The sequence below is a fragment of the Trichechus manatus genome, unplaced genomic scaffold, assembly GCF_000243295.1.
Source record: "Trichechus manatus latirostris isolate Lorelei unplaced genomic scaffold, TriManLat1.0 scaffold00010, whole genome shotgun sequence".
Taxonomy (NCBI): Eukaryota; Metazoa; Chordata; class Mammalia; order Sirenia; family Trichechidae; genus Trichechus; species Trichechus manatus.
In genome coordinates, this window is record NW_004443946.1 from 13,571,170 (window position 1) to 13,595,348 (window position 24,179).

Consider the following 24,179-nt stretch of genomic DNA (forward strand, 5'->3'; position numbering starts at 1 on the left):
CAGACAGTCAACAAGCAGGGCAAATTTTCCTTTCTGGTATCTCTTGGCATTGGTTTGATTCTAGACTGCCCTTGAAGGGCTGACTCTAGAGTGGGGTGGACTTGAGAGTGTGTTAGAGCCACTGGGGTTCCTGAGGTACTGTCCTGGTGTTAGGTCGTCCCCAAGACAAGGACCCCAGCAGGCAAAGACAGAGGACCCCAGCAGGCAATGGCAACTTCATGACGGTTCCAGAGGCCCCAGATGGGGGCCAGGGTCCTCACACAAACCCAGAATCCACCCAGCTTCCTAATAGTGCCCCTGTCTTCCCTAATCCAGACCTTCAGTTCACTAGGGGTCTCTGAACCAGAGAGGGGAGTTGCTGTTTATATTAACAGCCATTTATTAGGGGCATATACCCGTTACCGTCAAGTCAACTGTGACTCTATAGGACAGAGTAGAACTGCCCCACAGGGTTTCCAAGGCTGTAATCTTTGTGGAAGTAGACTGTCACATTTTTTTTGCTCCTTCGGAGCAGCTGATGGGTTTGAACAGCTGACCTTTTGGTTAACAGCCAAGCACTTAACCACTGTACAACCAGCTCTCCTTTACTGGGGACATACTATGTGCAAATCTGGTATCCCTGGGTGGCATAGTTAAGCACTTGGCTACTAACTAAAAGGTTGGTGGTTCAAACCCACCCAGAGGCACCTGGGAAAAAAGGCCTGGCAGTCTTCTTCTGAAAAGTCACAGCCATGAAACCCTTTGGAACACAGTTCTACTCTGAAACACATGGTCACTATGAGTTGGAATCAACTCGACAGCAACTGGTTTGGTTTTTTTTTTTTTTTTAATATGCAAGTCAATGAGTTGGGCACTGAAGGGAGCCTAAAAATATAAAGGTAGAGAAATGAAAATCTGAGGGGCTTCCTTTCACAGAGATCATACTTTAGTTGGGAAAGCAAGAATCATATAGTAACCGCAGCCCAAGGCAGGATTTTGGAATTCTTGTTCTCTGCCTGCCCTTCTTTGAATCCTCATGACCTTGGTTGGCTTCCTGAGGTAAATAAAGGCAAACACCGGTGCAGTGGCATTGATAGAAATTCTTAAATGTGGAGATGGTACCTGGAATTGATTGCTCATTTTTGAAAGCACATGGTAAAAAATATTAACAGATTTGGATATGTAGGAAAAAATTCCTTGATTTAGCCTAGCATTGTTTACAACAGGGGAAATTGGAACCAACGTCTCCTGAAGGTGGCCTTGCAGGGTCTGGGTTTTATCTCACCACTGAATGCATCCAGCTGGTATCCACTACTGAGTTGATGTCCTAAATAATTAGGCAGGAGGAGGGTAGAAAGCATGGACTGGCTGTACCATTTGAGTTTTATTTGATTGCTTTGTGAAGCACAGATACCGTTTCACTTCCTGGGAATTCTGTGTTTTGTTTTTGGAAAATTTCAGTTCTCCAGAAGATGGGAAATAAAGTTCTCCAGCCACTGTGGGTGCTAAGAGTAACAACAGGATTCTGTGACTTCTCTCATTCTCCTTAAACTTGTTCTAACTAAAAGAATAGTTCACCTCTGGTGACCTGCCCAGCTTTGACAGTCCAGGTTGGGACTGGATGAACCACAACGTAGGCTGAGCTTTTCTCACTCTACAGATCGGGGCTACTGATACTGAACAGAGATCTTAATTCCTGTATCTCAGTGCTTCAGAATTTGATCTTGGCAGGGATGAATGAAGTAGACAAAGGTGCCGTGACTGGTTGAGCTTAACTAGTTCTTGAGACATTGTGCACATTGCCTGAGACACTGGGACTTGCTGTGGCCCTATATGACCAACGTGTTTTGGCACTTCAGCTTGTTGCTGTATCACTCAGAGAAGAGTTTATATGTCAAATGTGTCAGTTTGTAATATAATCAACCCACCTGCCTAAGATTCAAAGTTCACAGTAGATACCTAGAACTTACAGTTTATTTATACCGTTTATTGATTTTTATGTTTATCAAAATCTTAAGTGATAGACCATGTAAGTATTATTTGGTTTTTCACTGATGAGGAAATAATAGTTAAGGTTTCTATAGCACTTAATGTGTTCAGGCACTATTCTAAGCAATTCACATGTAATAACTCATAGTTTCTATGTAGTAGGAAGTGTAGTGTTGTCATCTACATTTCAAGATGAAGAAACAAGCACAGAACGGTTTAGTAACTTGCCCGGAATCACACAGGTAATAAATGGTAGGTCCAAGACTCAAACCTAGGCTTCAAAATCTGTACCTTTAACCTCACATTGTACTGCCTTTTAGTATTAGAAAGACAGAGAGGTTGGTTTCGTGACCTCCCCAAGGTCACAAAGGGGGAGGGGAAGGAAGCAGATTGAGGAGGTAAATGGGAGCTATGTTGCTCCATAAGAACGTAGTTGAGAATTCGCCCTTGGCCTCTGCCAGTCTGTGTAGCACAGAATTCCATTCTTGGCCATGCGTCTGGGTTTTCTATATCTCTAGGATTGGCCACTCGATTTGTTACCAAATAAGGTTATCACCATGGACTCCTGTTCCCCAGTAAATGAAAAATATGCCCGATTATTATTTCTATATTAAACCATATATTGGCAAAAGGTCTTTGACTGCATCTGGAATGTGCATAGGGAGCCCTGGTGGTGCAGTGGTTAAGTGCTTGGCTGCTAACTGGAAGGTTGGTTGTTCAAACCCACCAGCTGTTCCACGAGAGAAAGACGTGGCAGTCTGCTTCTATAAAGATAACAGCCTTCAAAACCCTATGGGGCAGTTCTGCCCTGTCCTATAGGGTCACAATGAGTCAGAATCGACTCAGTGGCAGTGGGGTTTGGGATGTGCATATAGACATATATGATGTTGCTGTACAAGTTACTTACTGAGTGAAATCCAGGGTTAGTGACCACCCACCTGTTTAAATTAAGGTCTGTCATCTTGCAACCTTAATGTTTTAACAGAGAAATTGAGGTGCTAGGGAAATGGACCAAACAAAAATAGACTTTATTCATTCGATCAAGATTAACAGGGCTTCGAACCGGTTCCAGTTTGAACACTTGCTGAGAATTTGCATTTCTAACAAGTTCCCTGCTTGTTCCACCCCAAATATACTGAATCAGAATCTACCTTTTAACAAAATCCCCAGGTGATTCTTATGCATAACTTCTGGGAACTTGCGTTTAGGCAAGAACAGTGAGACCTGAAAAGTCTCTTTATCTGCTACTTTTGCTTACAGGCGTCGTGATACTTTCTAAATAAAAATAACACACATAGGCTAAAAAATAATTTCCCCCTGATTTGTGGATTATGTTTTTTTTTAAGATCTTAGGAAGTTATGATTATTCACACTTATACATTTAATAACCAGTTGCCATTGAGTAGATTTTGACTCATGGTGACCCCATATGTGTCAGAGTAGAACTGTGCTCCATAGAGTTCTCAATGGCTGGTTTTTTGGAAGTAGATCACTAGGCGTTTCTTCTGAGGTGTCTCAGGTAGACTCGAACCTCCAATCTTTCTGTTAGTAGCCAAGCGCATTAACCATTTGCACTGCCCAGGGACTCCTATACATTTAATAGATTACTTTTATTAAGAAGAATGCTACTATGTATAATTGGAAACATTCTTTAGGTAGTATCTCCACACAGAAATATTCCAATATTTAAAGAATGAACAATTAAATGTCTTGGAAACCCTAGCTCTGCGGGTGCAAAGCAAAGTGCCGGGGACAGAGTAGGTACTTGGAAGTATTGGTAAATTCTCCCAAAGGGAATTTTTTAGGAGAAAATTCTGTGCCTTTTGCATATTTTGCTTGATACGTGTGTTGCTGTCACGTATCTAGTCTATGATTACAGGTAGTCAGGAGATGACCCAAGAAATATCCTAGGCCTAACCTTGGAGTTTGTAACCTGACTGAGGGAAGCAAGGCTTTTCGTGCAAAACACAGTAAGAGAACAAAGACCAACTATGACCTGAACTGAAATGTGAGGTGCATATTTAATTCCGAGGACCTAGGAGTGGTTCTGAACTACAAGTGTCCTTTTGGGTTTAATCTCTGATGGGGATAACAGGTAACCAGATGATACCTGCTGAGGTAGCCAAAAGTTCTGGTTCCAGTCGGAAGGCCACCTCCCGTCTACTGTAGGGGAAAGCATTGCTAATGCTGCCAAAGGTTTATGTTCAGCCACACGCCACTTCCTGAGGTTGGTTCTATAAACTTGATGCCTTCCTCTCATAAAGCATTCCTCATGACTTTGTCCTGACAGAACTTATGTCCTCTTTCACTGGTTATGCAAGTCTGCATACTGAGACTTCAGATGGCTGTAACAACATTTAGTGCTTGTTTTTCCCAAGCTGAGAAGAAATTCTAACCTTGGCCAAGCAAGGACCTTATGATTTCCTCTCAACCCAGTGTCTTCAGGGAACCAGCTTCAGTGCTGCCAGGTCTGTGCCCTTCTAGTAAGACTAGCCTTGTGTTTCATTAGAGGGGACCAGCCCAGCTAGACAGGCCAAGATGTCTCATGGTCCATTCACTTGTTGGTCTGTGTATTTGTAATAACATCTGAATTGTCTGGCTTATATTTCTGAGGACAGGAGCCATATTAGTTACCCACTTAATAACAGTAACAACAGTAATGATGATGACCTAGTGCTATGGAGCCCTGGTAGCACAGTGGTTAAGCATTTGGCTGCTAACCAAAAGATCGGCCGTTCGAATCCACCAGCTGCTCCTTGGAAATCCTATGGGGCAGTTCTACTCGGTCCTATAGGGTTGCTATGAGTCAGAATTGACTCGACAACAATGGGTTTTTTGTTTTTTGTTTTTTGTTTTTTTTTTTTTGCATGGGCCTCTACGAGTCCCTGAGTGGTGCAAATGGTTAACGCGTTTGGCTGCTAACCAAAAGGTTCGAGGTTTGAGTCCATCCAAAGGCAGCTATGCAGAAAGGTCTGGCAGGCTATTTCCAAAAAATCAGTCATTGAAAACTCCATGAATCTCAAGGAACAACTAGGTCAATGGACATAACTTAGTTCATAAAGGTAATGTTCTACATCCTAGTTTGGTGAGTACTGTCTGGAGTCTTAAAAGCTTTTGAGTGGCCATCTAAGATACAACTATTGGTCATTTCCTGGCTGGAGCAAAGGAGAGTGAAGGTAACCAAAGACTCAAGGAAGAAATTAGTCCACCAGACTAATGGCCCATGTGAACCACAGCTTCTTCTGGCCAGAGACCAGAAGAATTAGATGGTGCCCAGCCACCACTACTGACTGTTCTGACCGGGAACACAGTAGAAGATCCCAGTTAGAATGGGAGAAAAATGTAGAACAAAACTCAAATTCATAAAAAAGTCCAGACTTACTTGACTTATGGAGACTAGAGGAACCCTCAGACTATCACCCTAAGATGCCCTTTTAATGTAGAACTGAAGCTACTCTCGGAGGTCACCTTTCAGCCAAATAATAGATTGGCCTGTAAAATAAACAATAACACCCATGAGGAATGTGCTACCTTTAAACAGTCAACATTTACCCAAAAGCAAAGATGAGAAAGCACAGAGGGGCAGGGAAGCTGGATGGATGGGGCAGGTGGGGTGGAAATGATGAGAGTGCTGACACATTGCAGGGATTGTAACTAATGTCACTGAAAAATTTGTTGCGTGACATTATTTACAATGGCTAAATATGAACTGCTGAATGGGAATCTAATTTGCAGAATAAACTTTTACCTAAAACACAATAAAATATTCAAAAAAAAAAAATCCCTGTGGAGAACAGTTCTAACTCTTACACACATGGGGACACCATAAGTCGGAATTAAGTCGATGGCAACTGGAAAAAATGAACCCTATAATGTTTTATAGAGTATCACTATATGAGCTTATTTATTGATATTGGTACCATGTGTCCAACATAAACCTAGTAGAATTCATCTGCCCCGCCTATACCCAACTCCACTTCACAGCCACCCCTGGTTGTGATTAGGATCTTATTGCTTAAGAGGGGATCAAGTTCTAATTCCTCCTTACCAGTAATCCTTCTTTCCTTCACTTTCATGCATGTGCCCTGCAAACAAGCCAGCCAGCAAGGAGGTCTTCCATGTCTATCTGCCCCTAGTTTTCAGGACCTCAGAATCCCCTATGGCTCTCTGATCCAGTTTGTGATCTTGCCCTTGAGTGACTGACCAGCAGAGAACTTCCATTTCCTTGTTGGATTTTTGTGGCCAGGAAGCCAAGCCACCTCAGCAGGTGGTTTTCCATGGGTTAGCTGCACTTGGCATTGTGCCACTGGGGGAGCCTCAGAACTGAGGCATGATTTGGCTTGGTGACCACTTTATTCTCCCCTGGACTTGCATGCAAGTCCAGATATACCTTTGTCCCCAGCATCCTATCTATTGTCAGAGGTAGGCCCAATGTTCAGGAGGCCCCTAACCTGCTGAGGGTTTATCATCTCCTGGTGTCTTTCTCTGACCCCTCTATCTTGCCTTGCTGCCTTTCTTTGCTAGTGCATCTGTAGTCTAAACACTGCCAGGTATCACGTAAGAAGCGTTTTGGCAAGGAGAGTCAGTGAGAAAAGTTTTCTTGGCAACTATAAAATAGAAGTACTGTAAGGCGCTACTAAATACATTTGTGCCTCTTCAGCCAGGGAATTTCATCCCTTCTGGGGGAAGGGGGTATGGAATGAAAACACAGAATTATAAGTCTAAGCCGTCAGCTTGATGACTCATGTATTTGATGGTCCTAAGGAGATACATCATCTGCACACACCATGAATGTTAATCAAACTCATTTCCTCCTGCATTTGTCCCAAGAGTCAATGAACATTTCCTTTGCACATTTTTTCCTACCATGAGACAGGGAGAGGGGAAACCTCTTGGTCCCGTTGCTCAAGTTAAAGTTGGCTGCATCTATACACGGTGGCGAAGATGGGAATACGCTGCCTGCGTTTCAAGGGCATCAGACACCCACAACCGGATGGAGAACAACACGTGATCTGTGGGGATTCATTTGTGAGTCCCAGGCCCAGCTTTACTAGTTTTTGCCAGTTGCCATGGAGTCAACTCTGACTCATGGCAATCCCCTGTGTGTCAGAGTAGAACTGTGCTCTGTAGGGTTTTCAATGGCTGATTTTTCAGAAGTAGATTTCCAGGAGATTTTGGGTGGACTCAAACCTCCAACCTTTTGGTTAGCAGCCAAGCACATTAACCATTTGCACCAAAGAAGGTTCAATAGCAAGACTTACACAGAAGTCACGTTTGTGATCATTTCTCAGCCCATGTAGCTGTTGGAAGGGAGTATGAAGGGGTGGGGGGGAAAGAACCTCAGAGAAGCCTTGGTAACACTTTCTAGGTTGGAAATTGTTTTATTGACTTTCCTTCTTCATTCATTAGAAAATGAATTTTTCTCCATTCAGCCTCATAATGATGAATGTTCATGTCTCACATACTGGTTCTTCCAATAGATTAGCCTCAAAAATACCAGATAAAGTACTGTTTCATGAGTAGAAATGATGTGAAGGCCTCTCTTAATTGTTAGGAGTATCACTCCTCTCAGCAGGAGCCTCATTTTCATACTTAAGTGGTTAAGACTACAGGGATACAGTGGACTGATGAAAATATAAATGCCACCCATGAAAATTTTGTATATGGACGCCTCTTTAGGTAGTTTCAGTAGTGAAAAATGAGCTTGTGGCAGTAGGCTCAGAATTCTGTTCCCACAGCTGTGCAGGTTCTTTAAGAAGTAAGATGATTTTGTTCAACATGCACTGAAGCCTGGATTTCAAAGAAACTCTTTCCATTCCTACCAGTGAGTCATTTCCCTACACATCTCCCTTGGAATTAAGGCTTTAAAAGGAACAGAAACTAAAAATAATTAAGGCCAAAATATATACACATATATTTTAATGATTTTTCCTTGTTATTAAAATAATACATGATTCCCATAAGAAATTTAGAAAATACAAAAAAGAATATAAAAATCACTCATAAACGTATCATCCAGAAATAGACTTTTAACCTTTATCTATTCTCTTCTCTCTTTTTCCTGTCCTCTCTTAGTTTTCTACCTTCCCTCTCAATTATAACACAATTAAGAGAATATTGAAAATAAAATTTTGTATCCTGCTTTTTCACTTAGAATTGTATCAGCCTGTAAATAAACCATGAAACCTAGAAACCATAAAGGAAAGATTGATAGATTTTATTATATGAAAATATGAACGTTACAATGAACAAAGTTAAAAAAACCAGGCAGTAATATTTGCAGTGGACTCAACATTATTACTATCCATAATATGTAATGAATTTCTAAAAAGCAATAAAAAGATGAATACTTAATTTTTTGAATGGATAAGACATATGAATAGACCAAGACAGAAGAAATACAAATGGCCATTTAAATAAATAAGTGTATAAACATGTATATGTATATATGTATGTGGATATAATTTTTTTAAAACTTAACCTCATTAATATTCAAGAAATGAAGTTAACAACAAGATCATTTTTCACTAGCAGATTGGCAAGGATTATAAAGATAGTTACATCTAGCCCAAATGAGGCCAAGAAATGACATTCCCATACACTATTGGTGAAAGTATAATTTGATGCAACATTTTTAGGGGGCAGTTGATGAGCATTGATTTAAATTTTAAATGTTTATAGCCTTTGACAGAACATTTCCACTTCTAGACATTTATCCTAAATAAATACTACCACAAGTGTGCAAAGAATGTTCACTACTACATTGTTTGAAGTTGCAAAAAAAAAGAAACAACCATTTAATGTTCATGAAGAGAGGACTAGTTAAATTATGGTACTTCTTTATAATGGGATTGTATCTAACCATTTCAAAGAATGAGAAAAATCTATAGGATGTAGAAATATGACCAAAATATTTGCTAAGTGAGAAAAGCAAATGACTTCATAATATCATGTTAGTATAACATTGAGAAGAAAAAAATGGAAGAATATGAAGACATCATCATTTTCTCTATTATTTTTTCAGAAATGATTGAATTTTATATGATAAAAACATTATTTTTATAATAAGAAAATAATTCTCGAAAGATATAAACATTCTGTCATAAATATTTCTGTACATTTTTAGTTCTGCATAAAATTTCAGCAACTTTCATATAATTTTATCATGGATATACCAAAATTTACTCAGACATCTCCCATTACTACATAATTTAGCTTGCTTCCAAATTTTGCTATTATAATAAGATGTAACAAAATAACATCTTTGTAAAATGAAATTATTAAATGTACACTACAAGAGCATCGTATCATGTAGTAGAGACTGAGAATTTAACCTAGAAAGAATCTATCAGGCTGGCTTCAGACTTCCATGTCCACATTTTTAAAGTAGCTCACGGAGATATTAAATGTACCGTCCAAACCAAAACCCACTGCCATCAAGTCGATTCCAACTCAACGACAGAGTAGAAATGCCCCATAGGGTTTCCAAGAAGAGGCTGGTGGGTTCGAATCGCCAACCTTTCCGTTAGCAGCTGAGCACTTATCCACTGTGCCACCGGGACTCCTTTTTGAAAATGTACAAGGTTGACATTTTCTAGTCCCTTTAAATCTTAACAAGACTATAGGTGTCCCACGTGAAGGGAGAAGAATTAGGCTCCTGCTCCTCTGGGAGCTCGACTATATTGACTTCACTCTGAGTTTAACTGTCTGGGCCTGTCACAACTGGACCAATAAGCAACATCATGGTAAACGGAGAAAATATTGAAGTTGTCAAGGATTTCATTTTACTTGGACCCACAATCAACACCCGTGGAAGCAGCAGTCAAGAAATCAAAGAATGCCTTGCATTAGGCAAATCTACCGCAAAAGACCTCTTTAAAATGTTAACAAGCAAAGATGTCACTTTACAGACTAAGGTGTGCCTGACCTAAGCCATGGTATTTTCAATCGCGTCATATGCATGTCAAAGCTGGACGATGAATAAGGAAGCCTGAAGAAGAATTGATGCCTTTGAATTCTGGTGTTGGCAAAGATTAATGAATATACTATGGACTGCCAGAAGAACAAACAAATCTGTCTTGGAAGAAGTACAGCCAGAATGCTGCTTAGAAGCAAGGATGGCAAGACTTCGTCTCATATACTTTGGACATGTTATCAGGAGGGACCAATTCCTGGAGAAGGGCATCATGCTCAGTAAAGTAGAGGATCAGCGAAAAAGAGGAAGACCCTCAACGAGATGGATTTACACAGTGGCTGCAACAAGGGGCTCAAGCATAATGATTGTGAGGATGGCATAGGACCAGGTAGTGTTTCATTCTATTGTACACATAGGGTCACTATGAGTTGGAACTGACTCAGCGACACCTAACAACAACAACAACAGTGATATGCACAAGATGTCCTTTTATCATAGTGTGTCATACCTGTTGCCATCAAGTTGATTCTGACTCCTAGCGACCCTATAGGACAGGGTAGAACTGCCCCACAGTGTTTCCAATGAGCGGTTGGTGGGTTCAAGCTGCCAACCTTTTAGTTAGCAGCCATAGCTCACCATGGCTCTCAACCACTGCACCACCAGTGAATCATAGGATGTTGATTTATTCTCTCCAATGGTTCTTGTGTTGGTTGGTGAAGTCCTCTCAGGAAACAATCTATCAGGAGGATTTGTCAGCAACACCGCTAGATAGAAGGGAGTGTGTCTGGTATAATGGGTTATGAGCCCAGGCCTTGGAGGTGAGCAGAAATGAGTTCTTATTCTGCCTTTACCACTGACTAGCTGTATGACCTTGGGCTAGTACCTACATCACAGGGTTGTTTTGAGGACAAAAATAAGATAATATAAAGCCCTTAGCATTTATTCAATATATGTTAGCTACTGATGCCAAGATTATTATTCTTATTATCCTCGAAAGGTTTTTTCAGGTTTTCTAGATACACACGTACACGTACACACAACAGATGAGCAAACAAACAATAGTATTGACTGTAGATTTTATGATATTAAGGAATTATTTTAAAACTTTTTAGCTGTGATACTAGTATCTAAGTTGTATTTTATTAAAAAATTATCTTTTAGATATAAATACTAAAATATTTATAGATGATATGATTTGATGTCTTGGACTTGCTTCAAAATAATCTGAAAAAGATGGGTCAGGAAAGAAGCAGATGTAAAGATGAAACAAGATTGGGCATGCCTATGATGGGTATGGAGCCCTGGTGGTGCAGTGGTTAAGAGCTCAGCTGCTGACCAAAAGGTCAGCAGTTTGAATCCACCAGATGTTCCTTGGAAACCCTATGGGACAGTTCTACTCTGTTCTGTAGGGTCGCTATGAGTCAGAATTGACGTGATGGCAACAGGTTTGGTTTTGGTTTTTGTTTTCGTAACGGTTATGGGAGGAGTGTTATATTATCCTCTATATTTTTGAGTATGTTTGAAATTGTCCATGACAAAAAGTTTAAAAAATATACTAAAAATGGTTACTGAATGTGAATAGACCCCTAGATTCATTCTTGTTTATAGAGCCAACTTTCAACTCACTCTCCTTTATTTCTTTTGGCCGAGTAACTGATTCCAGTGATCTAAGCTGTAAGACTCATGTCATTCTGTTTTATTATGCTCAGAATAGCTCATGGTGGAAACAAAATAAATTCAATTTCTGAATCTCCTTTGTGTTCAACCACTTGGGAATCCTCTCTGAAACTACTGTGGACATTTTAAGTAACCCTGATTACCCAGGAAGAACAATGGACCTTTCAGGCAATCAGAGATGATAGAATAACTCTTTCTACCCTTCTATGCTGGCATGACAAAAGTATAGCTATTAAAGACTGGTGCTCAATGAGCTAATGAATGGTGAACCCATAATCGTGTTTTGGCATCTTGTGATCTGAGCCTCTGCCCTGTATGAACTTGTAATCTTCATTGTATAGCCTTGTTAAGTTTGACTGCTGAGTCACATGTTGGCATAGGAGGCTAAAGCACTCAGAAGCCAAAACCTGACTTCTGGGTATTTTAAATTAAAGTCAGGAGTCATAGGGGGCTTTTTTTTGCACCCCTCCTTTTTTTTCAATAAAGGTAATTATTTACCTTTAGAGTAGAAGCTGACCATGGCCGTAAATGGCTCTGTAAGCTTTGTATTTGTTTGACTAACCCTCTCAAAGTTTTGCTCTTCCATTTGAATACAAGCCAGCACAGTAGAAGGTATTGTGCTGGGGTCTTCTTTGCTTTATAACTGCCCCTCCTAAATAGGTGTCTCTTATACAGCCTCACTAAAGAAAAAAATTTGAACTTATATTTCAGGATTCTTCTTTTCTTTCTGGAATCTGTTTCTAAGGGGTGAAGCACATGACTTTTTATAAGTTTAATTACTTTGGAAAAAGGATCCCAGTGAGGTTTATGGAATTTCCTTCCTTCCTCTAACATAAGACAGGCTCCGAGCTGCCCAGGGTGACCCCACTGTTACCCTTCTGAAGTGCTCTGATCATCTCTTTGCTCAACACTTTCTGCCAGTACTGAGCTGGAGCTGGAGAAGAGTAAGGCCCAACCCCTGCTAATGGGGAAGACAAATATACAGACATATGCTTTCCGGAATACAGTGCAGGGTGTGCTGTCATGGAGGCATGAACCAGGTGCTCTAGGGACCAGAGTTGACAGTGGCTATGGAGCCTTGGTGGCATAGTGGTTAAGAGCTCGGCTGCTAACCAGAAGGTTGGCAGTTCAAATCCACCGCCACTCCTTGGAAACCCTATGGGGCAGTTCTACTCTGTCCTGCAGAGTCGCTATGAGTTGGAACTGACTGGATGGCACCTAACAACAACAACATGTTTGTCTGGAGGAGTTCTTGGGTAGTGCAAATGGTTAATGTGCTCGGCTACTAACCAAAAGGTTAGAGGTTCAAGTCCACCCCGATGTGTCTCAGAAGAAAGGCCTGGTGATCTACTTCCAAAAAATCAGCCATTGAAAACCCTGTGAAGCACATGGAACACAGTTCTACTCTGACACACATGGGGTCTCCATGAATTGTAATCGACTTGATGGCCACTGATATGTCCGGGGAAATCAGGAATAACTTCACAGTGGAGATATGCAGTATTTGAGCTGAGGGCAGAACTGAAGCCTGCAATTATATTGCGTCCTTAATAGAACCCCCTTGGGATCCCATCTTAAGAGTTTTTGTCCTATTAGGAATGCTTGGTGAAAAACCAGTAATGGCATTTCCCCCAGGGCCCATACAGTTCTGAGACTGCCTAAAATTAGACTGCAAAGTCAGGACCAAGGTGTGTAACCTACCTGTGTGCCCTTAGGGATTCTGCCACCAGGATGGATCTCATCTCCTGTGCTGCTCAGGTCTGTCTCCTGAACAATTAGGCTGTGTCCCTAGACCTCTTTGTGGAGGATTGTGACAGGTGACTTACAGAACTGATTGCAAAGCACTTTTCTCTCCCTGAACAACCCCTGTTCCACATGACAGTAGCTGAAAAACCCCTTACCTGGGATGTTAGTCATAAGGTCTCTTGAGCAATCGCAAGTCAGCTTATTAGACAGTTATGGGTTTCTGTTAGCACTTGTTCCTATTGCCTGAGAAAATCTTTCCTGAAACCTTAGCAGGCATAACGGCTTCAGGAGAATTCAGAAACTCAGTAACCTTGTCTGGAAATGTGGGAAAGTCAGAGTGCTCTGGGCTCAGGTTCACATGGAGCTGGACCGTGGGGCTAGAGCATGGTGTTGATAAAGCCAGGCTCACAGGCGCGGTTCACCATGGCTCTGCTCTTTCCTGAGGCCACAGAATGATCACTCACCTCAGCCAGCTGCCTTGCTAATGTTTGCCATCAGTCTCAGAGGAACTGGATGGTGAGCACCGATAGGCCTCTCACGTCTAAAACCACTCTGGCAGCAGCCTCCCTCACATGTAGGTGACCATTGTCATCCTCACCACCCCTGTGCTCTTGCAATTCCAACTTCACATGGGTTAAATAAGTTTTGCTCCTTTTGTGTGTGAGTGGTGAGGAAATAGTTTCCACAAATCATATCCCACTGAAAACAGTCCTTGTGTGGGAAGTAGAAACACTCTGAATGTAGAAGGGGATGGAAGGCTGATTTGGGGGCCGAGGCCAGGTTTGGTTTAGAGGCAGAGAAAGTCTGCTTTGCTAAGTGGGCGTGCAGGTACTCAGCACACCTTGGCATTACACCTGCCCTCCCGTGTTCCACAGGAGCAGAGAGAAGGTTGTTTTCCCACTGATGTGTACCAGGAAAAGTCTGCTGCTTTAACCACACTTATCGGGGATTCCTGGAAGATAGGACTTGGTTTATTCCTGGGCATGTTCCTGTGACCACCATGTATCTGTGAGCCCTGCATGGCCAGGCTATATCAGCTCACAGGGTGGTGTGGGAACTGGTCACGCCAGTCCTGTCATCACGTCCTCCTCCAAATCAACAGTATGATCCAGGGCTGGACAGAGGCCAGTCTTTTCCTTTGGGTCAGGCGGGCCAACAGATGTTTTATTCTCAGATTGGGAATAGGAAAACAGAGCCATGAGAGTCCCACCTTAACCCCCTGTGAGCCTGAAGCTCCAGAACAGCAGTCAGCTCCAGCCACTGTGACAATACCACAGTGAGGGGGCACCACCACTCCCAACTGAATTCAAGTAGGAGGCCCAAGTCCATGGCGGCCACACACACCAGTTTAACTGCAGCCCCAGGACAGCGCAGTCACCTGCAGCACCTGTGTGATGTGCAGCTAGCTCCTCACTGAGGTTTGCCTCTGACCATACAATTCCTTAAAAAAGCAAAGCATTATTCTTAATTGCCCCAGATTGGAAGCAACCAAGATGTCCTCCAATAGGTGGATGGTTAAAAATGGTATACATCCATACAACGGAGTGTTATTCAGCAATAAAAAGAAACAAGCTTTCAAGCCACAAAATGACGTGGAGGAACATACTGCTAAGTGAGAGAAGCCAGGCCAAAAAAGCTACATACTGTACCATTCCAACTGTATGACATCTGGAAGGGGCACGACTGTAGAGACAGTGAAAAGATCAGTGGGTGCCAGGGGTTCAGAGGGAGGTGGGGAGGGATGAATAGGTGGAGCACAGGATGTTTTTATGGCAGCGAAACTGTTCTGTATGATACTGTAATGGTGGGCACATGATATTATGCATTTGTCATAGGAGAAAACCCATAGAACTATACACCCCAAAGTGTGAACCCTAATCTAAACTATGGACTTTAGTTAATAATAATGTATCAATATTAATTCATTAATTATAACAAAGGTACCCCACAAATGCAAGATTTTAATAATAGGAGAAACAGTGTGCAGGAGGAGAAGGAGCATATGGGAACTTTCTATACTTTCTGCACCATTTTTTTGTAAACCTAAAACTGCTCTAAAAAATAAAAGTCTATTAAAAAAAAAAAGAAAAGAAAGCAAAGCATAAATGTATCACCCAATAGGCAAGGTTGCTTCTCTCGTCCTCTGAAGACTGTGGGTGGGAGACTGGCCCTTGTGTCAGTCTGCAGGGCCCTACCCCAGGCCTCCCTCTCTAACAGCGCGGGGCATATGTGGTGATGGAGAGCAAGGTGCAAGAAGCCTGTGTTGGGGAGGGGATTGTTTTAGGAAAGCACTACTTTTTTTCTTTTTTAAATTTTATTGTGGTAAAACATATATAACAAAAAATTGCCATCTTCAGCATTTTTAAGTGTATGATTCAGTGATACTCATTACATTCACCATGTTGTGAAACCATCACCACTATCCATTTCCAAATGTTTTTCATCACCCCAAAGAGGAACTCAGCATACCTTAATCAAAAAATCCCCATTCCTCCCCTCCCTCCAGTCCCTGTTGTTGCATGCCATTGAGTCAATTCCAACTCCTAGCAACCATATAGGACAGAGTAGAACTTCCTCATAGGGTTTCCTAGGCTGAAATTTTTATGGGAGCAGATCACCAGGTCTTTTCTCCCACAGAGTGGCTGGTGGATTCGAACTGCTGACCTTTTAGTTAGCAGCTGAGCGCTTAACCATTGCACCACTAGGGCTCCTTTCCAGCCCCTAATAACCACTAATAAACTTTTGTCTCCATGCATTTTGATGTTCTACATTTGCCTGCTTCATGTAAGTGGGATCATATGATGTTTGTCCTTTTGTGTCTGACTTATTTCACTCAGCATGTTTTCAAGGTTCATCCATGTATAGTATGTATCAGAACTTCATTTCTCTTTATGACTGAGTAATATTCCATTGTATGGAAGTACCACATTTTGTTTATTCATTCATCTGTTGATGGACACTTGGTTTGTTTCCATCTTTTGGCTATTGTGACTAATGCTGCAGTGAAACATTGGTGTACGAGTATCTGTTTGAGTTCCTGCTTTCAGTTTTTTTGGATATATACCGAGGAATGGAATTGCTGGATCATATGGTAATGCTTGGTTTAACTTTTTGAGGAGCCACTGTTTTCCACATATTGCTTTTTATTTGCAGACAGTTTTATCAGTATCTGACCTTGTTCTTGCCTGCACTGAGGCTGCCAGGGCCTCCTATCAAACACTTCTGCTGCTAAAAACTCACTTCCCTCAAGTAGATTCTGCCATTCGTTGAGGGAGAAGTGGAAAGGGCCTTTGTCCTGGGCTCATCAGAATCTATTAGGCTTCCTGTGGCCCTGTGTACCTGGGGTACACCCAAACCCAACAAACCCTGTCTTTAGTCCCTTTTGTCCTTTTCTTGGTTATTAACATCCCTGCCGACCCATTGAACTCATTCTACCTCCTCTCCCTGGTCCACCTCTAAGTGGTCATCAAGCTTTATTATCGATCTTGCTTTTACTGAAGCTCTGTTGACTGACCCCTTACTTTCCATTCCTTTTGTCACTTATCCTAGCTCAAGTCATTAACCTCTCCTCCTTGGACTATCTCAGCTGCCTTTAGCTGATCTCTTCTGTTCAACTGGGAACCTTTTACTCCCTTAATTAGAGAGCTTCAGTGGGTCCCTTTTGTCTAATATCTAAATGTCAAATTTTCTTAGCATGGCATTCAAGGCTTTTCACAGTTTACATCTAATTTTCTTCAGCCCTGGGACCTTCATTGGTTCCTGTGATCCCATGCTGGCTCTCCTCCAGCCTCACTATACCCCATGGGGTTCCCATAGCCCACCATGCATGTCGACACCTTGGTACCTGCCCTTGTACATCTGCTCCATCTAGCTACCCATGGCAACCTTCCCAAATCCCCCTTCTCTGAATGGAAAACTCTGACTCATGCTTTAAGACTCAATTTCCACTTCTATTGCGAACTATCCCTATCTCCTACCAGAAGGAATTAATTGTTCCCTCTAATGTTTTTCTCACAGGTCTTGGTTTATACCTCCATCATGCTACTTGTATTATACAAAAGTAATTGGCTACATATAGGTATATATATATATTTGAACATGCTTTTATTGAGTGTACTATTGTAGGCAATGATGAACCAAATCAACTTGTTCCTTACCCTCATGGAGCTTATAGTCTAGAAAACATCTGTTTCCACATTACACTGTGAGTTCCTTGGGGATAAAGATCATCTTTGTGCACTTGATACCTATCATAGTCTCTGACACAGTAGTCGCTTGATCAATGAATGCTCATCAAGTAAACGCCAATGGGCAAGAGATGGGTGCCAGAGTGGAGGATGGGGGAAAGGTGGTGGATGGATTACTTTATGGGCACGGAGTAAGTGGGAACCCTGCAAAAGTCACATTCTGCCCTCAGTTTCTAAAGGGCAGCCTACTCTTTTTAATGTGTGGTTAGCCTATTGGTATGGACTTAACATCTAGGAACTATGAGGAAAATTCTGAGTCTTGATATAAGCTTTTTTCACAGATACTCCGGAGCCCTGGAGAGCCTGGATGGCAAAGACCATGAGTGGTTTATAGACCATAGATGTTCTTTTTGAAGAAAAGCTCACTCAGTCTCACCAGACCATACTGTGGTCTGAGTCTCCATCCCCTGAGCCAGTTCTTCCAAGGGGATGGCCTATCACATGCTCCTATTTTTTTTTATTTCAGAGATCTGAAATTGGACAACGTTCTGTTGGACCATGAGGGCCACTGTAAGCTGGCAGACTTCGGAATGTGCAAGGAGGGGATCTGTAATGGTGTCACCACAGCAACGTTCTGTGGCACACCCGACTATATTGCTCCAGAGGTGAGTGCAACGACTTGCTGCAGCTTTTGAAATTTGAGCTCCACAGTAACCCTGACAGGAAATACCATAGACTGCTTTTGCACTGCAGCTTTGTGGGCAGGGCAGGAAAGCTGAGGCCTCCAGGCCAGCTCGCTCATGGCTTGTTGTTTGAATGATGGCTGAAAATGTCCTAGGTACTTCTAAATAGGAATTTGAGTTAATTTTTTTTTTTTAACTTTGCAGTTGCTATAGGCTTTAGCCATGAATGAGGACAAAGTATGCTCCACTTACAGCTATTTATTTTTCTTTTAGTCTCCATTCAGTGCTTTAATCCTTACTCTACTTAGCAGAACCACAGAAAAGCTCTTGAATTGTTCCAATATGAGTGAGCTTAGTCTCCTCCTCCTTATACCAGTTCCAGTTGCTGTCGAATCAATTTCAACTCATGACGCCCCCATGTATGTCAGAACTATGCTCCGTAGGGCTTTTAATGGCTGATTTTTCAGAAGCAGATCACCAGGCCTTTCTTCCAAGGTGCCTCTGGGTGGACTCCAACCTCCAACCTTTCATTTAGCAGCCAACGGCATTAACTATTTGCACCACCCAAGAACTCCCCAGTTCCTTATAGACTGATACATTTCCAAAACTCTTTCTGTTTTGGAGCATTACGTGACCTTACTTTGTCCTGGCATGGGCCATTGGCTAAGCAGACCATAAGTGTTTGGTCAGACCTAGATGAGAAAGTGCCTCCACATTGACCACAGGGAAAACAGAAACTCCATAGAGGTGGAACAAAACATGCATGCCAGCAAAGGAGACTTCATTTTCTTATTTTGATATTTCCTGATTCATTCTTTCCTCTAGTTGTTGAGAACAGAACTTCATGTTTACTATCAGATGTATGCAGCATTTCTCATGTTACCCCCTTTGCCCAGATCCTGCAGGAAATGCTTTATGGCCCTGCCGTGGATTGGTGGGCAATGGGAGTGTTGCTCTACGAGATGCTCTGTGGGCATGCGCCCTTTGAGGCAGAGAATGAAGATGACCTCTTTGAGGCCATACTGAATGATGAAGTGGTCTACCCTACCTGGCTCCATGAAGATGCCACAGGGATCCTAAAGTCTGTAAGTTTGGCTTCACCCACCAGCCTCTGACCTATTGCAAGCCAGCCTATCGTATGTGTTTCTTATGTTTTTTTTTTTTTTTTTAATACTTCCCAACAGCAAGCTACAAGCTCTAACCAAAATTTGTGTTTTAATTTAAAGAAGCAAAGAACCAGAGTTCTGTCAGGCTTGTCCTCTCTTACGCAATACTTATTTCTGGGCCAACTGCAATAGCAATTGATAGCTTTGTTTGCCGTATGTCAAGTATTCCTAGCACTTGTGGCTTTTGGGTGAGGTACTGCTCCTTTTCACTCAGCCCACAGCAAGCAACCCCCAGGTCTGTTACTGTATTTTCATGAGCAGTATCCAAGGAACAGGGTGAAGGGGCTTTTCTCTTAATGCTGAAAGAGGAGAAGGCAGGTTTTCCAAACCTCTGTAGTTCTTTTTTGCCTCCATGTTATCTTGCAAGGCAGATGCCAGGCTCAGAATTCAGATGCAACATGATAATGTCGAGGAAGTCTTTTCTACATGTATTCAAATCTCTGTGTTGAAAGCCTTACTTTGAAGTGAGGAAGAAATACGGAATTGGTGCCTTTACGATGAAAATAAGACATCACACATAATCTGGGTTAATTCTATAACCACATTAAAAACCAAAAACTAAACCTCTTGCCGTCAAGTCACTTCTGACTCATAGCAACACTATAGGACAGAGCAGAACTGCCCCCATAGGGTTCCTAAGGCTGTAATCTTTACGAGAGCAGACTGCCACATCTTTCTGCTATGGAGAGGCTGTTGGGTTGGAATCACCGACCTTTTGATTTGCAGCCAAGTGCTTAACCACTATGCCACCAGGGCTCCTCATAACCATATTAGTTGAAGTAAAAAATATATATACATATTATCGCCTATTATGTGCACAAGGGTATAAAGATGAATAAAAGATCAGTTCTTCAAGCAAAGAAAAATCAGAATCATCCATTTAAATAGTATCTATGTGCTAAGAATTACTTTTCTTCAAGTCATATCCTTTCTAGTGATTTGAGACAAAAAGATAAAGTTGGGAAATATTAACTATCTTGTTGAAGGACTTGCCTTTGTTTAAAAACCTCCAGCCATATAATTGGTGCCGTTTCAAGGACACTTTATATGCAGGTCACTGTGTACTGAGACTGAAGGGAGGGTTGTCCCTGAGAATTCTCTCCATCACTACAAGAAAAATAATCACAGAAATCTCATATTGCCATAGAGAACTGTAATTCATAATTCATAACTTGATTCTCAAGCCCAGGTGCCAACACTTTCCTAAAATCAAGGAAGCATACATCTCATATAAATAAAAGGGAAGTGCTTTAAGACTCTACCAAAATGTCTCCTATCTAGCATGTTTTCATAAGAACAATTTATTTGTATATTTAGTAGAAATTTTAGACCAAGGAAACCAAGAATGTGGCTTTTGTATTTTTATGAATGAAAAAATCAAGGAGAAGGGCTCATCTTGTATTGCCATAAGTTTCTTAACTTACTGAAGGGGAATTTACTCACCTAATGACCTAGGCTGTGATAACGCAACCTTATCACGCTTTAGAGACTGGATTATTTTGCATTTATTAGTTTCCCAGTTCCGTGGCCCAGAATCTGTTGCTTTGTGAGTCTCAAGGGATTTCAACTTCCTGTGGCCTGCAACAACCACAGTTATAATTCTAACGTTTTTCATGATGAACATATTTAGTCCTGTAACTGTTGTTAATTTAATATTTTTTATTGTGGTGAAAATATACATAACAAAACATACACCAATTCAACAATTTCTATATGTATTATTTGGCGACATTGACTACATTCTTCATATTGTGCAACCATTCTTGCTGTCCTTTTCCAAATTATTCCACCACCATTAACATAAACTCACTGCCCCCTAAGCAAAAACTCCCCTTTCTCCCCCTCCTTCTCATCCCTGGAAACCGCTAATAATTTTTGGTTTCTATGTATTTGCTTATTTCCTATAAGTGAGATCATATAGTATTTGTCCTTTACAATGACTAATTTTGCTTTCCGTAATGTTTTCAAGATTCGTCTATCTTGTGGCATGTATCAGGACTTCATTTCTCTTTGTGGTTAAGTAGTATTCCATTATATGTGTATAACACATTTTGTTTATCCATTCATCTGTTGATGGACATTTTGGTTGTTTTTTCCTTTTTGGCTATTTTGAATAGGACTGCAATGAACATTTGGTGTATAATTTAACATTTTAATATTTAAAATTTAAAAGAAGGACCCTAGAGTTTATAATTCAAATGAAAATGCTAGTTGAGGCTACAAAGAAATACGTATATGTGTTGTTGGCCTTGGTTTATAAAGGTCACTGTGCTTGGTACCATGGAGGGTAGAAAATCAAAGATAGTTTGTGCCTCAAGGAACTTTAATTTTCTCATAGTTCAGTGTTTCTCTAACACAGAAGTACCTCAGACCTGAATCTAAGACTAGTAGAGACCTTAAGACGTCATATCACCATTTGGATTGGACATAACTCGTATATGCATCTCAATCTTTTCTTCAAATTTCTCGAAGTCCTAAACCTCAGTCCAGTGCTTCAGAATCATCTTAAGAGAGTTGTACCCAAAATTAAATCAGGGACCTAGGACCAGTCCTTCCAGAACCTAGAACAGAAACTAAGCAAGGTTAAGATTCAGATGGAAACGTCTGTTTACACTGTTTCTTCTTAACCAGATACACCAAATTATTTTAAGCTATATCTTTAATGTAAAGATTAATATTTTTGGTAACTAGAACAAAGCCTCTATCTTACCGAGTAATAACCTTCACAGTCTTTATTCTGAGAGAGAACAGAGCCTCTGGTGCCTAAAGAGATAATAATCTTCAGCAGAGACTGAGTTGTTCCCTCTCTGTGCAGATTCACTTGTGGGTAGCTGTGAACTTCCACACCTTCTTTATTTCAGCTCCTTCAAATGCCAGCTGGTTAGTTGGATACAGACAGCACCTGAGATGGTTTTGTGTCATTTATGTAGCACTAATTTTCCTAAATGGCACTCAGGGTTCTCCATGGGACCTCCTCCCCATAATGCCAAAGAAGAAGCATGAGCTTCAGACCCACAGTTCCAGACTTGCATCCCAGCTCTGGTGTGTTCTGACAGAGTGATCTTGGTGAGCTACTCACCTCTCTGAATCTCAATGTCCTTGTTTGTAAAATACGGCCAATATAATCCATGCCATATATTTATTGCCAGGATTGAATAAAATAATATAAATTGAATAAAATAACCACCTAGGCACACAATAAGCATTCTCTTTCTTCCTCCTGCAAAGAGTGTGTCTTAAAAATAGTTTTCTGAGAAACACTTGAAAGTTGTCAGATAAAATTACTAGAAAACACTCAATGAGAGAATATCAGGGACAATTTTGTACATTTCAGCATCTATGACTAAAATCGCCTCATATGCATATGAAAGCTGGACAATGAATAGGGAAGACTGAAGAAGAATTGATGCCTTTGAATTATGGTGTAGGCAAAGAATATTGACTGTACCGTGGCCTGCCAGAAGAATGAACAAATCTGTCTTGGAAGAAGTACAGACAGACTGCTCCTTAGAAGCAACGATGGCGAGACTTCGTCTCATGTACTTTGGACATGTTATCTGGAGGGACCAGTCCCTGGAGAAGAACATCATGCTTGATCAAGTAGCAGGTCAACGAAAGAGAGGAAGACCCTCAGCAGGTTGGATTGACACAGTGGCTACAATGAAGGGCTCAAGCATAGCAATGATTGTGAGAATGGTGAAGAATTAGGCAGTGTTTCATTCTGTTGTACATAGGGTCTCTGTGAGTCAAAGCCTACTTGACGGCACCTAACAACAACATGCCTAAAAAGAAAAAGCTTAAATGCTGTAGAAGAGAAAATTCATATATTCTTTTCAGAGGGCTGAGATACATTTAAATGGAATTGAGATCAAGGGAAAGAAAGAAAACCAAGCAGTTAAGAGCATTCAAGACATGGTGAGAAACACTGAAGAGGTCAAGGCATCAGAGCATGGTGGTTAAGAACCTGCCTCCACGGCATAGCTGTCTGAGTGCAAATCTTGGCTCTTTTGCTCTCTGGCTGCATGACGTTGGGCAATTTGGGTAATTTTGCCGTGCCTCAGTGTCCTTACCTGTACATTTGGGGTAAATACCGCCAGGTCTACTGCGTGGATGAAAGGAGATAGTGTGTGGGGCTGCTTGAAGCAGTGCTCAGCACAGAGTCCATGCTCAGGAAGTGGTCAGCACTGTTGTCAGTGAGAAGTTAACACCTGAAATGATTTTTAGACTTTTTGCCCTTATCTCTGAAAAATTATCACTTTCTATTTGTCTATTGTATTATGAGAAGGGTTCAAGATATCAAGTCACACTTTAAAGACCATTGAGACTACTTTCTGGTTCTAACTGCAACTCGATGTAATTAGAACAATATACCGTAGTCCTTTTATTACTAGAAGAAGCCTTGGAGATTGTCCACTCTAATTCCCTGGTTTTATAGATGAGAAGACTGTGAGGCAGAGAAAAGTTGTGATTTACCAAAGGCACATTACTTGAAACAAATAAACAGCCACAACAACAAAAACTGGAATTGATTCTAGATTCTCCTCTCCCAGTCTAGGGTCCTGACCTGGACTGTATCTGCCCCTTCCCCATTATATCTTCTGCTTCCCATTAACAAGTGACTTTTACCCTTAGATTCCCACATTCCTAGTTGTCAAATTACTCCCTGGTGTGATCCTTTCCTGTTGTAGCAGGAAGATTAGCCACCGAAGGAAGCTGTGTGCTGTGTACTTTCTATCTACATGGCAGGAATTTCTCACCTATTTAACTTTCAATAAAGTAAGATATAATGTTTATGGTAATACTCAGTTGTAATGTTATTTTAAAATTGTGCATTTGA

The 24,179-nt window shown here is 41.3% G+C and overlaps 1 protein-coding gene across 1 annotated transcript in view; it reads left to right on the forward strand.

Moving 5' to 3' along the window:
• The window catches only part of PRKCH (protein kinase C eta), a 267,961-nt gene that overhangs the window by 223,942 nt on the left and 19,840 nt on the right, over positions 1-24,179 (forward strand). The window contains exons 11-12 of the mRNA XM_023726115.1: positions 18,020-18,158; positions 19,073-19,261. Coding sequence (XP_023581883.1) covers positions 18,020-18,158; positions 19,073-19,261 — 328 coding nt within the window. The remainder of the gene's footprint in view (positions 1-18,019; positions 18,159-19,072; positions 19,262-24,179) is intronic.